This window comes from Strix uralensis, chromosome 2, assembly GCF_047716275.1.
Source record: "Strix uralensis isolate ZFMK-TIS-50842 chromosome 2, bStrUra1, whole genome shotgun sequence".
NCBI lineage: Eukaryota > Metazoa > Chordata > Aves > Strigiformes > Strigidae > Strix > Strix uralensis.
This window is the reverse complement of record NC_133973.1, coordinates 68,088,455-68,106,172: the sequence shown is the minus strand read 5'-3', so window position 1 is coordinate 68,106,172 and position 17,718 is coordinate 68,088,455. Positions and strand designations below refer to the sequence as shown.

At 42.7% G+C, this 17,718-nt stretch overlaps 1 protein-coding gene across 4 annotated transcripts in view; it reads left to right on the top strand.

The window, feature by feature from the left end:
• Window positions 1–17,718, top strand: part of FHL2 (four and a half LIM domains 2) — a 64,516-nt gene that overhangs the window by 16,881 nt on the left and 29,917 nt on the right. Inside the window, exon 1 of one of the 4 annotated variants that reach the window (XM_074859121.1) lies at window positions 2,484–2,638. The exons of 1 other annotated variant lie outside the window; for it this stretch is intronic. Coding sequence is in view for 1 of the 3 variants with exons in the window: in XM_074859120.1 (XP_074715221.1) it covers window positions 8,037–8,096 (60 nt within the window). In the remaining 2 variants the exon portion in view is untranslated. Of the gene's footprint in view, window positions 1–2,483; window positions 2,639–5,619; window positions 5,642–7,927; window positions 8,097–17,718 lie in introns of those variants that run through there. 2 more of the 4 variants (XM_074859124.1, XM_074859120.1) reach the window with 2 other exon arrangements.

Sequence of the window (17,718 nt, the reverse complement as noted above, 5' to 3'; positions counted from 1 at the left end):
TGCCACTGCTGCTTTGGACCAGAGCGCTTCAGCCCCCATCCCTCTTTTTGAAGGGCTAAATTCCAATGTCACTATAAAACTGAGAAGCCCGGAGATGTCTCTGCTCCTGACAATATCCACAGGAATACTTCCTCTTCTCCATTGTTAGCCTGCCACCCTTCTGTAGCTCAGGAGTGCTGGCACCCTGAGTGTGGGGGCATTTCCCTGACTATCTCAGGGGAGCAGCTCAGCTGTTTCCTGCCGTGGGGAGCACAGGATCACATCCAGCAACCTGACTTGTCACTGATGCTTTAGCCTTCTGATGTCATCCTTTTTCAAGACGCTCTCCTTTCCCTAGCAAGCCTCATCAAAGAGCAAAGCAATACCCAAAATGAAACTGGGACAGTTTAGAGGCACAGGGTGGAGCAGTCATCTTTACAGGACATCTGCTTTTATCAGAGAGAAAAGCTGTAATGTTTGTGTTAACAGATCTTATGTAATCCACCTTCTCAAGTAGTTAGATGAAGTGTGCTGGGAGGCCACATTTATCCTAAGCTAGTCCCCAATTGCTCAATATTTACACCAGATCCAAATGTGCTCTGTAATTGGGCTGACACCTGAGGATTAAACATGTCATTAGTGCCCAGAACATCCTGGACTGGGCCTGGGGACAACCATCTTTTATCCAGGTTGTTTCTACAACATCACCCAGACCTTTGAATCATGCAAACAAAAAATTGGCTAACATGAAAAGGTTGAGGCTTTCCAGAGCTGTCCAAACATATGTCCTAACTACCACATTTTTGATGCTTATACAGCTTTTCATAAATGTTTATTGTTCTGGGAAATGAGAAAGGGCTGTTTACATGGTAGTTAAAGGAACATGTGGCAAAAGGTCACTAGCTCTAGGATGAACAATATTTTAATCAGGAATCTGTGGGATATTTCTCTTATCTCCCTAACCTAAGTCTCTAGGCCATACTCTCATCCACAGTGCTTGGAAGCTGGGCATTTCTGCACAGACAAAAGGAGATGTGTGAAAGTCATTTATTCCAAGAGACTTGACTCAGGCTGTCAAATCATGTTGCTTGGCAGGGGCTGAGGACGTGCTGTTATGAGCTTTTTTATGTTAGGATGAACCCTTCAGATGCCAACTTCTCATTGGTTTGGAGTTAAAACCATAAAATCTGACTGGGCTCCATGTCAAGCCATAAATCAGTTTGTCATGTCAGAAACCCTGGCACGTGGTTTGTGTTAGTATCCAGTCTCCATGGCTTGACCCATGCTTGCTATCCAAATGAACTGTTCAGAGAAAGCTGGGAGGTGACACTATCTCCTAAAGACTATTGTTCAACTAGAACACTGAAAAGAAGAGGGAGATGAAGGGAATGGGGGGTTCTTCAGGACCATGGAAGTAATAAATAAACCCAGCAAAGAAATCAAATCCCTCAGCAAATAATCCCGCTTCAGTCAGGAAGAGGAACAACAGGCAATCTCAGTTCAACAGCACAGTACTTCTTCAGAGAAGTATGCTGCTGTGTAAAGAAGGGTTATTTGTCTGCACGAGGAGGCTGCCCAAGGCTATTTCTTCACCTCCCTGTCTTAAAGAGAGGTTTTTCCTTCCCTTCCCTTAAAAAAAATCTTAAAATAATTCAACTTCATGCCAAGGGCCATGTCTCTGCTGCAACTTTCTCTGCAGAAGTACACTGAAAAGCAGAGCTGAACCCAGCATTAGCAAGGAGGTGGGCAGGTTGTAACTCGACCTCTGCACTGAGCCTTGCTCGGGCAGATTTTCCTCCAGAGCCAGCAAGATGCTGCCCACAGAAGCTGCTGGAAGAGCTTTTTGCTGCCTCTAATCTCTCACTCATTCCATGTACGAGTGTCCTCTTCACCCGGTGTCACACCTGTGATGGAGCAGGAAGGGAGTCCTGAGCAGAGAGCTTGCACCTGAGGTACGGCCCCACTGCCCATGCAGATTTATTTCAGGACCTCAAGCTAGTCTCTGAAATCTCTGTCATTTTTGCTGTGAAATTGTAGCACTGGCACTACCTCCCCCGACATGAGGTGGTGCAGGGGTAAAACAAAGCAGGACACAAGGCACAGACTCCTCTACAGCAAGGCTGCACACCTGGGATGGACAGACAAACAGACGAAGGGCAGACGGAGTTTGTTACATTAGCAGAGCAGCCGGCATTTCCTAGGGTGTTTCTGTCCATCCCAGAGTCCTGATAGATAATCTGATTGAGAAATTAGAGTTGCTCATAGCTCAGCCAAAATATCAAGCCCTGAAATAACACTGGCTCCTTGGGGCCCCTCGCAGGCCTTCCCTACAGCAGGTGAGTGTATTTTAAGGTCAGGCACTTCCAAATGGAGCAGAGCAAAGGGCCAGGGCTGCTCAGGACTGTGGCAACCTTTTCCATTAGGGGCCTCGTGCCACTCCAGCTGGGATGCCTTAAAAGGCTGGTAGCACAGAGATGCTGCAGTCCTTATCTCCTGCCGATGGCTGGTACTTTAGAGATATTATATTTATAGCTCACCCGAAGCACAAATGCCTAATTACTAAACACACAGTTTGGGCAATCCAATAAAGTGGCAAGTCTGTTCCCCTCCTCTCTCGTTTGCAGACTCACAAGCAGAGGCAGCACTAAGCTGCAGCAAGGTAAGACGGTGCCTTATTTTGGTTTTCACTGTCCTTTAGGCGTTTTTCTCCTTTGCAAAGGGGGCTGGCAATTTCTCAGGGCTCTGTGTAGATATCATGAGGGGGAGCATTTGTTTCTTAGGGGAAGAGTGGATTTTTAAGATGTTTGTTCCCTTCTTGCTGCCAGGGCACACACAGGGTGTCTCTCTTTGTATTTCCAGTCTGCTATTGGGAACCAGGTGCTAACTAACAGCTGCTCTTTAGTTTCTGCACTAATAATACACTGTCATGTTTTCATGTTCTCAAGGAACACAACCATGTCTAACTATAGACACTTTCCTGGTTTGAATAGCAAACTGAATGACTTCAGGCAGAAGGCTTTTGATTAGGGTTTTTTTTTCCCTCTATCAGCATTTTTTTCTTTATGATGAATATTTGGAAAATGAATAGATAGTGAAAAAAAAAGAGGACAGAAGGAATATTTTACTTTTTTTCCCACTTTCAGACCATTTCCTAATGGCCATGAAATAAAGAAAGGCAAATTACAGGCGATGCTTGTTGATTTCATGTTTAAACAATCACTTGTTATGGATTACAGCAGCTGTGTGAAAAGGGAAAAGAAAGCAAAGTACTGAAACATGACTGGTGTCAAAGCAGGAATTTGTCAGAACTAGCCTGTAAAATAGCATTAACTGCCAAATGCTAATTATCAGGCTATTGTTACATTAAATTACTTTTAACCTCATCTCATGAGAGCATTAATTTTCAAATGAAGCCAAAAAAAGAAGACCTCTTTGGAAAAATAAGATTGTTTGGGCATGTGTGTACATTTGTTTGGATGCATTTACACATGCATTTTTTGTATAAACATTCTTATAACAAAAGTCTTTTTAATGCAAGGATCACAAAGTATGACACAAAGGTAAGAAATTTTAATTTACTTTTAACCGGAGAACTAAAACTATCACATTTTGCACCAGAATTTGTTTACTATTTCATTATTTAGGAAATTAAATTCAAGAAGGCTTTTTATCCAAATGCTGAGCAACCATTGCTCCACAGGCTTTGACAGGATGGTGGGCCCCTGGCACCCCTGCGGTGCAGGATTCCTTAGACCTGACCCAAAGTTGAGGCTTGTAAGAAAGGTCAGCCCACTCCAATGTTTGGAACTGGGCTCAGTCCCTAAGTGAGGATTTCAAATGCAAAAAGATAGGTCCTTAGTTGGTCCAAAGCTGCTGGAGATCCACCGACTCTAGCTGAAAGGTGGGTGTTTACATCAGGTGCTGATTGGGCCTGTGGACATGGAGAAGTTGGGTCTGGTCCCAGGGCTGTCCCTGGGGCTCTGTCATGACAGAGATGTGGCCACATCCAAAACATCCTAGGGACAGGATCTGCGCCCAAGCTATGCCCAGATGGGACAGTCCTAGCTGGCATCTGGACAACTGACCTGTGGTTGACTGAGTCTCAGTGCCTGGGAGCATCCTGCCATCCTGTTTAATTTATGAGTACAGACATGGCCTTTGAGGGTGCCCCCACGTGTCCAGCCTCACCTGCAATGGGGACCCATTGCCATGGTGGATGTCCTCAGTTAACATGTCTTGTCTGGCTGAGCTTTCCAGGCTTATGCTGGTGGGGGCTGTGACTGTCAGTGTAGATTACGCTGAGACAGCACCTTTCATTTGAAGAACAGCACAAAACTTACGTGGAAGAAAAAAGTAATGTAAAATAACAAATAGTCTGTACACATGCCTATCTTATCTTGAGGCTTACTGTCCCCGCACAGATGCCTTGGAAGGCTTAATGTCTTCAGCCACCACAGCCAGCACTTCCCCATGTCTCTGTTCTCCAGCAGTAATGGTCTAGCTGCTGGACCGTGGTCTGCTCTGTTCAGATCTGCACAGAGCTCCCATCTTCTGCTCCCCAGCACTGGTGAGATGAGTTTTGTATGTTGTCTGGAGCCCAGAGGTAGCATGTCCCACCAGAGAGCGCAGCAATGACTCTTAGCAGGCCACCAGCAGGAGCCAGACCCACTGCTCCACTTGGTCTGTTTTTTCCGAGATGTTGCTATTAAGCTAAACTGATGTGCCGCCGCAGTAAATTGTGCAATAAAGAAATCATGTACAAAACTAATATTTTTTTATAGAGTAGTCTCACTTCTCCCATACTAGAAATTTCTCATGTCCTCAAATTCTTCGTCTATCATCCAAGCCTCAGGCTAAAAACAATAAAAAGAACAAAATCGTTCTGGTTGGGCACTTAAAGTATCACCACTCGTGTATTGACAGTATTCACTCTTAAAAACAAGAAGCAGAAGCAACATTCCAATCTTGCTGCAAAACATTAGGGGTTTTTAAAAAAAATATGTTGGCCAAAGATCCTTAGCTTGAAAAAATGCAGGAACATACATACTAATAAAGTGATTTTTCACTGGATTTGAATTTAAAAGTGAAATAAAGCACAAAGACCCAAAGCCTGTTCCCAAAGTGAACCCATTTTAAAGGCAGTCTTTCCAACAATAATACTTTGTTCTTACCTAGCATTTGAAAATATGATTAATGTATGAATAACTTTACTTTTTCCCTTCCAAACAGCAAGCCATCAGAACAAGGCAGACCTTTGATTGCAGCTGGCAAGAGGCTGGGAGGGGGCAGACCCATTCAAACACTTCTTTAATACAGCAAATGTAAAAGGCCATTTTACGAGGAAGAAAACCAGAGAAGGAAGGGAATGTGAACACTGACTTGGGGGTGAAATCCTGGCCCCACTGAAATCAATAGCAGTTTTCTCAGAAACATTCACTGATTTTAGCAAAGCTCAGATCTCCTCCTTTTCCTTCTAATTTTAATAGTGCCCAACTTGTGTAGATTTGCAACACCAAAGCACCTTTTCACATTTTTCTTTACCAGTTTTCCTTTTTTGTAGCTGTGTATTGACTAACCAGAGCACAAGCACTCTGACACAGCTGCTTTTCAGTGAGATACATTATTACTGGCTGCAATATTTTATCTTTGGCTTTATATCACAGTGAGTACAGTTTCATGCTGATAAATCTCAGGCTGTTTCAACAATGTTCATCACCTAACACTGATTAGCTTTGAGAAGCATAGGTCATATTACACAGAGTCCTAGTTTTTCCGAAAGCAGTTGGAGCAGTTCTGCCTGGTTTTGCTCAGATTGTTCTGACACAAACATGGAAAGAGCACTACCATGCACATTTTAAAGGGATCCATCAGATTCATTAAACTCAAAATGTTTCTGCTGCAGATTGACTTACTGGCTACTGTTAACACATGCCACCAAGCAGTGAAACTGAGAGTTAGAAGAAAAAAATATTTTCCCCTAATTTCACTTTACATTTTCAGTAACATTTTGTGTGAAGTCAGTTGTACAGGTTCTCTTTTATAATATTTTTTTTTCCTGCTGTCTCTGTGAAACTTCCATGTAGCAACAAACGAGAGGAAAACTCTCCTTTAAAAAAGGAAAATAAGTACACTATCGAACCACGTTGTCATGGGACTAGAATGAGCACAGACATGGGAACAGAAATTGTTTCACACAGTTCATAAACAAAGCCAGTAGGCTTTCAGATCACCATATTCCCTGTCAAGCTTAACGGATTTTCACCAAAGTCTCACTAGAAATTTGCATGCTTTCTGTTGGAGAGAAGTAGGTAATACTGACTAGTGCTCCTTTTTGGTAGTCTGCAGCTAGGGAAGCAAAGCCCGGCATGCCTAGAGATTACCATACGAAAACAAGAATACCTGCAATCCACAGATGCCACCACACAGAAGCCCATTATTCTGTTATTTATCCCAGGTTTTAAATGCTGAGTATCCTAATTTCTTATGCATGAAGTCCATTGACTGCAACACGCCCCACAGCCTCTGGTGTTGTGTGCAGAAGACAGGAGGACGCTCAAGACATTAGAACACCATTTATGATACAAGAAAGATGTGCTAACACCATATAGCATGACACTGTGGTACAGAACAATAAAAGAGAGGAAGCTATCAGAATAAACTCTATTTGTTGTAGTTTTCAACTTCTGGGTGTAAGTCCCAGCTCAGGAATTTGCATGAGCACAGGTTAAACACACTGTGTGTTATGTACTCTTATGGCCCTCATTTCATATCATTGAGTATTTCTTCTCTCAACATCCTTTTAGGGAGGAAAAGTAGCACATTTTCCTAATTCAGAAAGAAGAAGTAAGGACCAGATCTGAGGGCAGACTCCAGTGCTGAAGTGCGGTGAGGATTGGCAGGCTGTGAGACCCAGCTCAGGGCTGCTGTGACCCAGGGCTCGAGAAATAAGTCTTGGAGAGAGACTCTCCCCTCTCCACCTTTCATCTGCCTTAAAAATCCTCTAGCCAACATGTGGGACTTTGCGTTCAGCTCTGCTCAATTAAGCAGAGGGGAATATAGAGGCTGAATTCAGGCATGTGAATTCTGCCCGGACATACCTGCCCTGCTTTAGCTACCCAAGGTCAGATGTCTGTCTGAACTAGACAGCTGGATTCCCTCTAAATTAGGTGTGGAAAGACAAGCACATCTATAGGGAAGTTCATTTCATGCTCAGTAGGTGTCTAACAAATCACCCCTCGCAAATGCCTGTCTTCCTCCACCCACTAGAGTGGGATCATGGATGGCTGGTTTGGATCAGCTAACATCTGGTCAGTTAAAATGAAGTGAGATGGATGCCACTATAGATTATTTGCCCAGATTACACAAAGCATTTTGCTGATCGAGGAACAGACTGTTACCACAAGTCCCTGACTACTACCTGCAAACTCTCCCTTCCTTTCTCCTTTTAGGAACCAGGGTGCTTTAGTAATGCAGACTCTCTGTAATAAGAACTGGGTTGTGCTTACTTCTCATCTTTCTCCTTGGTCATTTTTACTTCTTGTATTCGTTTTCCTATATATTGATGTGTTCTGGGGGATTCTCTGGGGATTCAGAAGTGAACCAAGGCTATCCTGGTGCTCTAGAAACTCTTCAAAGTCTGCTTTCAGGTGCAAAGTAGGACCCAGAGAGCAGAAGGAGCACCTCAGATGAATGGGAAGTGCTTTTGGTGGAAACAAGAACCCATATAGAAGTGGAAATATTTTGTTAGGAATTTTTCCTCGCTTGGTGGGGCTGTAACAGAGAGCAATAGTCTGCAGTAATTACTTTGCCTCTCAAAACAAAAGTTTATTCAGGAATGAAGGCTTCTGAAAGAATGTAGAAACTTAGGAGGAGGGACTGAATGGTGACGGTTTTCTAGACCATCCATTCTCATTTGCAGGAAGAAAATGACACAAACCTATTTGAGAATTTGTAATGGCAATAGTCTTCAGCCAACAGAACTGAAACGTCAGAAAAAGTTTCAATCCAATGCATCTTTTTGTGCAAAATTGAAGATCTCTGAAAAATTGGGGATTGCGATGGAAATGTTAACAGTCTTTTGCAGAAATCTTGAATGGAAGGAAGACCTTTTGCATGAGGTTTGTACTTTCCTTATCTGATACTATGAGTTAGACTTGTATTCCTAATAATTTTTACTGAACTGCTTCCAAAAAAATCAGTGTGACTGTGGTAACAAAGACAATCAGCCAGCTAGGATACTGGTTGTCTCTCATTTTAGACCGACCATTTAAAATAAGAAAAAGAACATAACTTTTCCTAATAGTGGAAGGTGCTTATGTAAGTTTGTTACTTAGGCAATCAATGAGAAAATATTCAATCATTATAAATAACCTATTATAAAAGTGTCATGGTTTGAGCCCAGAGAGCAACTGAGCACCACACAGCCACTTTCTCACTCACTCCTCCCCATCAGGAATGCAAAGGAGAAAATAAAGCAAAAGGCTTGGGAATCGAGATGAGGACAGGAAGGGATGACTCACCCATTATAGTGAAATTCGTCACAGGCAAAAGACAGACTTCTTAGGGGAAGAAAAAGAACGTCAATTTAATTCAAACACAAATGACAACACACTTAACAGAATAGGACAGTGAGAAGTACTACCACATCTTAAAAATACCTTCCCCCCACACCCCTCCCTTCTTCCCAGGCTCAGCTTTGCTTCCATTTTCTCTATCTCCTCCTCATTGCAGTGCAGTTGGGCCAGGGAATGGTGGGGTGAGGTCAGTCCCTCACACATTGTTTCTACCACTCCTTCCTCCTCAGGGGGAGGGCTCCTCACACTTTTCCCCTGATCCAATGTGGGATCACTCTCATGGGAAACAGTCTTCCATGAACTTTTGCTGACATGAGTCCTTCCCACGGGCTGCAGTTCTTCCCGAACTGGTCCAGTACTGGTCCCTCCCGCATGTTGCAGTCCTCCCAGCACCGAAATACAACAGAGCAGGCTTCCCTCAGAGACCAAACATTTTTCAGGCACAGCCACTTGCTCTGCCATGGGGTCCTCCATGGGCTGCAGGTGGACATCTTCTCCACTGGTGACCTTCATGTGTGGCAGGGGTTGGCCTCGCCTCTCACCACGGGCTGCAAGGGGTCTCTGCTCTGGCACACTTCCCCCCCTCCTCCTTTCTTCCACTGACCTCAGTGTTTGCAGAGATGTCTCCTTCACAACTCCTCCTCACAACTCCCACTCCTTCTCCCAAGTTCCCCTTCTTAAGTACATTATCATAAAGGTGCGGCCACCGTCGCTAATTGGCTCAGCCTCGGCCAGAGGCGGGTCCGACTTGGAGCTGGGGGAGCTTCGAGAAACTTCTCTCAAGGACCACCACTGTAGCCCCCTCCCCCACTATCAAAAACCCTGCCACACACAAACCCAACACAAAAAGACAATTGGAACTTCTTATCAGGACTGGTAAGGTCATTCGTTTGTAAACTCTGTCACCCTCCATCTCATCAAATTCAGTAAAAGTTTTGCTCTGAGGCATCCAAAATTGACTGCAAAAACATTTCTGAGCTTCATGGTAATAATTTTCACATTTCTTTGTAGACCACAACCTTAAATCCATGGTGTTATTTGTAGTGTCATCTTACTTAAGTCTTGCAGTTCAATAACTTGCAGATTCATAACCTAAGGAGGATCTAGATTTATTAGTGTAATTAGTGTCTTAGGATACAATTATTTGTTGCTGTGGAATACTGGTGGCTAAGCAGAGGGTATAATTACAAGGACTTAATCACACAAACATACGATGTGCACAGTAAAAAGACATATTGTTCTGCTTAAGAATGTCTTTAGGCAGAGAGAAGTGAGGAAGACAGTGGTTGCATATTTTGGCACCCCAGCACACACTTGAAAAACAACCAGCAAAACTGTTTCAAGGATCTTACATCCACAATCCACTAGGTCTGAAGACCAAGGGACCACAGAACTACAAGCAGCAAAGGATTCAAAAAAAACAGACTAGAGCGGGCCAAAAAAGTTTTCTATTGACCCTGCAGAACAAGTGGTGCGTAAGACAGAGGAACAGACTGCAACAACCAGAGCATAGAAATCTCAGGAAGAGGTTTTCTAAGGACATCCTTTTGGAAAATAGGTAGATCTGATTTACTGTCATGTTTTTCTGTTAGCTAGTTTTATCTCAGTAGAAACATTTTGATTTATAAGAAAATATTGGCCCTGAGGCCAACTAGCATGGCACAGCTGGTGTCCTTACAGTTATACTGCCTTACCAGGCAAAATGTGATGGACACATCCACCCTTCTGTTTAGGAGTAATCCTTTGGGCAGACCAGCCCTTGGGCCATGCCAGAGACCCCTTGGGAGAGCGATGGGGGCTTTGGACTCAACCAGTCCAGGGGCTGCACTTATAGTTGAAGAGTGTGGACCATCCTCTGCAGTGTTTGGGCCAACACAAGCTACTGCTATAGATGCAGGCAGGGAAGGCAGCAGGGCCAGAGGAGTGGGTGATGCGGTCACCCTGAGAAGATCTCCCTGTCATTGGCACAAGGAGGTTGCAGGATGTGAGAGCAGTTTGATCATCCATCCTTTTCTTCTCAGCAACCCTTGCTTTGCTTCCAGTGGCAAAATGCACACGCAGGAATGGTGTGGCTGGGCAACCCCCTCCCACCACCATGAACAGGAGCACCCAGATTGCATGGTGGGGATCATTTGGGTCCATGCATGGTCTTCCCTTTGTCCTAGCCATTCCTCCCCTGGTCCCATTTCTTCCTACTGGAGTCTGCCACTCCTCCCAGTTGCCTGTCTTTGGTAATGGTTTCCTCATTTGTTGAGTGAGAGCATCTGACTTAGCAAAGACCTAGCATGTGAAGGGCATGGGCACGTCTAGTTCATTGTGCCTGGCATGGGTTAGGGTTTAGTTACACAGGCAGTTGTGCCGGCTGCTGGGAAAGGATTTGTGACCAGATTCTCGAGCTGGATTCCTACGCAAGAGCCTAAGGCCATGCCTCCTTTCTGCCTTTCCCCCCTGTCCTTACAAATGCAAATGTCAGATATGCAGATTACTAAAGTAAAAAATAGCATACAGGTCTGGGTCCAAGGCATGCTCACATAGAAAGCCATTAGGAGAAGCAGCATGAGCATAGCTGTAGAAGAGCTGTGGGCACTCAAGCAGAGCAGCCTGCCTTCCTCCCAGGTCTCTCTCCTGCAAGTGGAGTTTCTGCTGCCTGCCAGTGCTGTGCCTGCTGCCAGACAAGCTAGTCCCTTCCATGCATATTTTTTCTGGACATCCAAGTGATAGGAACTCTTCCTTGCAAATGAGGGGTCTGGATTCCTGGAAATCCTTCTGGATATAAGGAAGAGACAGCATCACCATGGACCAGGTGGCCTTTCAGGAGCAGCCAGCCAGGTGGGCAGTGCTCAGTCATGTAAGGCATTTGTGCTGTAGCAACCCAGCAAGGACCCACTAGACATTATGGTTAGCCATTAAGGATAAAAGAAAGGACTAGCAGTGCTTCCTAAAGTGATTTCTGACTCCTCTCTAGTGATTCAAAAAGATTACTTATTTTCCAGCATGAGACACATTATCTTCAAGACAAGACATTGTTACAAGCGTTTACTTCGTCACTACATTTGAATTTCATTCAGATTAAGACAGCAGGTCTACTAGACAGTCATGTATATAAACTTGGCAGGGACAAACACAATCCATATGTCTATCAGGCTGACAATGGATGGTATATTTTTTCAGCTCTATGTGAATTGTTAGACATGAAATTCACATCAGCAAGTAAAAGATTGCTTTAATCCTATTACTTAAAGGGCCTGAGCACTTACAGAGTTCAAAGTAAGCACAGGCCTAAGAGGATCAACAGCAAGGACTCTACTTCAAAGTGCACAATCTAAGCTCATATTTTCAATCATAATATATGTCTGAGCCTACGTCTCAGACCCTCTCAGTTTATATGTTGTATATACAAACAGTGGTTGAGCAGAAGAATAACTGTTGCCATGCAGAAAGATCTTTCTGCAAAACAGAATGTCCCCAATCATATTCAGATAGGAGAGGGTGACTATTTCTACTTACATCAAAATATTAGGAGTCTGAAGTAATCTGGGAAGTGATTTGCAACTGTATGTTTCTTTTGAATTCAAGGCAAGTTGAATGGTTTGGGGAATGATAGGGCCAATACATAACTAGGGTACAAAAGTAGTCTTCAAGGAAGAGATGGTTGTAACAGAAAAAAACTAAGTGACTTTTTTTCACTCCTGTGTTCACTATGAGGAACTTGGAGAGCTTCCCACATCAGAACACTTCCTTATGGGGATCTTCAGAGGATCTATTTCAAGCTGAAGTGTCTGTAGAAGAGGTATGGAACAAATAAACAAAATGAATAGGAAGAAAATGTTAGAACCAGATGGTATTCACCCAAGAAATCTAAAGGAACTCAAGGATGAATTAGATGAAACAATAATAGTGCATGGCCTCTTATTTAAAACAGGCTTAGAACTGAGCACCTGAAAGTAGCTAAACCAGTGCCAACCTTCTTAAATGATTCCACAAAAAACTGGGGGAATTAAGCCTGGTAAATTTGATAAATTCAGTAGAAATTACTACGCAGGGTGGAGAAGATGGATAAATATGATACATTTGGAGAAATTCAATACAGCTTTCTAAAGGGAAATCATGCTCTACAAATCCATCGGGTTCCTGTAAAATGATAAAAAGCATGCAGATATGGGAGATCTTTGGTTGGTAGCATCTTCTTATTTGTATTTTTCCATGTATTCAACAAGAGTCCTCACCAAACACCCTTGAAAACATGTAGGCAGCCACAGGATAAGAGGGATGATCTTTGTATGGATTGCATAAAATCATTAAAAGATAAACAGCAGTTATTGCAGTAAAGGGAGATTAGTAGGAGATTAATAGCAGAAATTCTACTGAGACTAAGAAACAGAAGGATCTTAGGCAACAGGATGAGTGGGCATTGGAATGGCACCTTAAACTGAATGTAGATAAGCATAAAGTGATGCACATGGGGAAAAATGTAACTTCAGCTATAAAGTGATGGTTCTGAGCTGAACTTGGGTGTGAAATTTGGTGGTTATATCATTTACAAAAAAAACCTGCTCAGTGCTCAAAAGCAGCCAAAAACCATATTGAATGTTAAAGTTCATCTGAAAAAGTGAATTGTCATACTGGAAAAATTTTGGGGAAGGATGATGTAACACAGGGAGTAATTTTCATACAGAGTGACTAGGCAGGCTGGGACTCTCCAGCCTAGGAGAGAGATGGCTGAGGGGAGATATGATAAAGATTGACAAAGACATGAGCAACCTGTGAAGTGTGAATAAAGATCAGTTGCTCATTATCTGTCCAAGTGTAAGATGTAGGAGGTATCAGATGAAACCAGTGGGTAATATGTTCAAAACAAACACAAGGAAATGGTTCTTCAACAACATAGAGTAGAGCTACCTGTTACACAACACTATGAATTTACTTTCATGGGATCAGAAGAGAATTGTGCAAGTTCATGGAAGTGATACTCAGTATGGATACTGTCTCCAGATTGAGAAATTCCAGGTTAAGCCAAAAATCATTGGAGGCTGGGAGAGTATTAAGGAGGTATCAATACAGGCTATTTTCATTTTCTTCCTAAGTCACTTCTTAGACCCCAAGAACAGGATAATGAGTTGGAGGAACCCTTCTGCTCAACGATTCTCATATTGCTATGGCATCATCTGAATACCTACAAATTACAGGTTCTGCCTGACACTAGTCATCATTTACAAGTACTCATGTTAAACTGAAAACTCTAGTCTGAATGTCTTTTTCTTTCTTTCTTGTCCCATGTGTTGGACTGGCAAAACTTATGCTCATTTGACTTTAGAGGTTGTGAAGTCTTAACATTAATCCTTAAGGGCAGATTAGACAAAGATCTGCCAGAAATTAGTTAGATGTTGTCACTCTTGCCTTGGAAGTGAGTTAGATAAGTTCTTGAGGTGTCTGCCAACTGCTCAGTTTTACAAATCTCTCTTTTCTCAGAAGCTCCTTGGGCCTCTGTCTGGCTGATAAGGGGAAATGGCAGTTAAAAACATTGCTGTTGACTATTTCTAGAGGGTCATAAAAGATCTCAGGGATGCAGGCAGAAAAAGCATTAAGGGGAGCAGAAGGAAATTATTCACACAGAAGTAAGGTTTTGGAGAAGCCATGAGCAGTGGAGCAGCGGGAGGGGGGGATTCTGGAAAAGGGACTTTGCCTAAAAAAACTGAAGCATGCTGGGAACACTGTGGGCAATACTATATATGTGAGATATTTCATACAGAACTGCATGTCTCTTGTGCTATCAAAAACACAGAGTGATTAGTCTTTTGGAACAATCACAGTGTGCTTGTTTTATATGTCTGAAACAGCGAACCATAAATCATGATTATACTAAAATGAATAAATCCTAAATTAAGGGCTAGTATTTGCCAATTCAGGAGACCAGCAATTACTGCAAACTCTGTAGTAATTTGACATCCCAGGTTCCACCCGCAGGGGTAGGAAACCCACAAGCCTCTTCCCATCTGTCATACTCAGGGCCCCACATGGCAACTGAGCTGAGTCCAGAGAAAAGGAAAGAAGCAACAGCTCCTCCACATAGGTCTCTGCACTATCATTGTCTAGAATCACTGTTTCTAAAGACCACTCACCTCAACTCAGAGGTTGTTTCTGGATCCAAAAGCACTTCCAAAGACATGCCACCAGGCTCTCTATCCCTGATTCCCGATGAACAAACTACGGAGCCGAGGGGTTTAGGGAATCCTTAGAGTCCAAAGAGGTGTGAGGGTGGCACAGACAAAAATGTTTCACTTTGGTTTCCTTAAATTAGATGCAGTATCTGTTCTCTAATGAGAGGAAAGAAAGAGAAAGTATGTTTGGGAAAGTAGGGAAGAAGACGACTGTTTTCAACAACAAGAATCGTTGTTTTCTATTCACTTCATTATAACTCTTCATGATTTCTTCTTCACTTGGTCAGCAGCCTGGTGAGGGCTCTCCAGTGTGGCTGGCCCACAGGACATAGACACCTGCTGCTTGGGGAAATGTTTGATCAACTTCCTTTATCCTGTGATGTCTTTTATGGCTTCTTTTAATCCATGAGGGTCTGGGATGGCTCTTCTGACAATGCTGTTGCTGCTGTCAGTCCTCTAATGTGGCTTCAGCTTTCCAAGCTGTTGAAAACTCAACCACCACCAAGAGGGATTTTCCTTAGCAGATATCAGTTCTTAAAACCCTGGCTTGCTCCTTGACACTTCCTCTGGTGTGCTCTGTCCCCTCCTTTCTCAAGCACCACCTCTCTTCTCCCCTGTGATCCCCTCAGTTCATGCCTCACCCCTCATCAGTGTCAGGAGCTGTTTGTCACCACAGCTGAGATAAAGTAGCATCAGCAGAAACATAGCTGTCTTTCTGCCTAGGTCATCCATTGCAAACAATCTCTACATCTCAGTTGTCCATGGAGAAAGGGGCATAGGTTCAATTACATAGACAATGGCAGACCACACGTTGACCAGTGTCTCACTGCCACATTCCCTTTGAGACATCTTTTTGAGAAGATAGATTTCTCTGAATGAAACTGAGGCTAACTGAATAGAGAAGGAGGTCCTGACTAGCTTTAAAAACTGAGCAAAATCTTTGTCCAAACTGACCATAATGGTCTAAACTGCTTTCCACTCCATCCCGGATCATGCTATCACAGAAGCAGCCTTGAATTTGAGTCAGTATCATCTATCTTATCACATAGAAATATATTATCCTTCTGAAGATAACTTTTCCTATACAAAACCAGTTGTTCTGCAGTACTACTGAGTCATGGCACCTTTCTAAATTCACTGAAGGAAATTGTTTAAGCCTGTATGTGAAAACTATTCAATCACATTAAGAAAGCAAACATGGAAACATTCTTTTCCAGATTACATTGGAGTTTCTAAAACACTAAGATTTTCACATTGATTTAGGTTAAACACCCTCCCGAAAATACAAGTCTTGCATCAACCCAAAGCAGACAGACTTTCATTTCATGTAAAGTTCCCTATCTGGCTTGGCTGCAGGGGTTTTAATGGATTGTCCAAAGGTTTCCATCATTTCTTCATCAGAGTCTGTGAAACTCTGATACTTCTCACTTGACGAGTATTTCTACTTGAGGATCTAGTCACCTAGGGGAAGAAAGGAAGATCAAAATGTTGCAAAAAGCCTTGTGACTGGGAGACAGAATGGGGAGAGAAAATAGACACTAAAAAATATCTGTTTACCCTTTGCATATTCCTCATATGCTTGGGGAAAACTACATATCTGAGAACACCTTATGAGAATGAAATTTCAGAAAAAAATTAATATTGCCTGGCTGTTATTTTAGGTTTAATGAATTAAAATGCAACATCTGCATGAGTCTATATTACTTCCTAAACAGTACTGCAAAAAATAGCAGTTCTCCTAAATGCAGCCTCTCGTATTCAAGGGAAGCTTGTATTATACACGTTCCAGCAACAGAAAGGGATTTGCTGAATTCTGATAAAGTAACATAAAAGTTTCCAGGATAAAATAGTAGTGGAAGGAAACAGCTTAGCCATTTTCAAACCTTAAAGTGTAGCTTTCCACTTCTCTTGCCCTCTCAGAGACATTAAATTTCTCGGTGACTCAAACTGGGGGAAACAGAAATATTCCACTTCCAGACATCTCTTTCCATTATTTTTCTTTGTTCAGTGTTTTCAGCCAGAAAAGGAAATAAGTGTTGAAATGGTAGTTATTCCGACATCAGCCTACTAGCTGAAGTGAGATTTCTGAAGGATTAGTAAAATCATTGAGAAGTCCTGCTATGAAAATGATAGTTTCCATCTTGTTTCCCATATGCAACGTATGGCCTTCTCCACATTAGAATTAACCCTGTTAAAGCACACAGGTCACTGAAGAACAAGCAATATCTGCTACATAAATGCTACATAAATGAGAAATATATATATAAGCCATAAGGTATGTTTCTAAATCACAGGATGACACTGAATGGTACTTGTATTTTCAACCTCAAATACAGGCACCCTATTAGAACCACTGCCCCGTGTTTTCATTGCATAGTCTCCTCTGAAGTCTTGAAGATGGCTGATCTGTGCTGGGCTACTCAGAGAACCAATGAAGTAAAAATAAAACAAAATAATAAAAAGTGGGTCACTTACACATTAAATTTGCCAGTGAAAAAATCCCCTGTTCTTTCCTCCCCATCTCCCTTTCCTTAATTATCATTAAGGAAAATTAGGTTTTTTTCCCCTCGGTGGATTTGATACTGGTGGGAAAGAAGGTGTGGGAGTTTTTGCCAATTACTGATGAATATTTACTTGTGAGGTAAAAAGGTGAAGTGAGCTGGGGTGAACCAACTGAAGGAGGATGAGGTCAGAGGTTGCCCCTGCCATGCCTAGTAGTGTTTGATGGAGTGCATAAACCACATCATGGGATGAGGAAAGGAGCTGCCTGGTAACTCTCCCTCATCCCTTTAGCAGCACCATGCACTCTTGATGTGGCTGCTGAGCATCAAGCCCATAGTGAGCCCACAGATCATCAGGTTTTAAATTGGCAGAGGTTCTTCTGCCTTCCAGGAGTCATAGATGTTAGATCAAATCAGGCAAAAAATGATCTTATCTTCCTAAAGTCAACCCATGAACTGCAACAGTTAAACTAAACCATTTCAGCTGGAGTCAGTATATATTTTAAC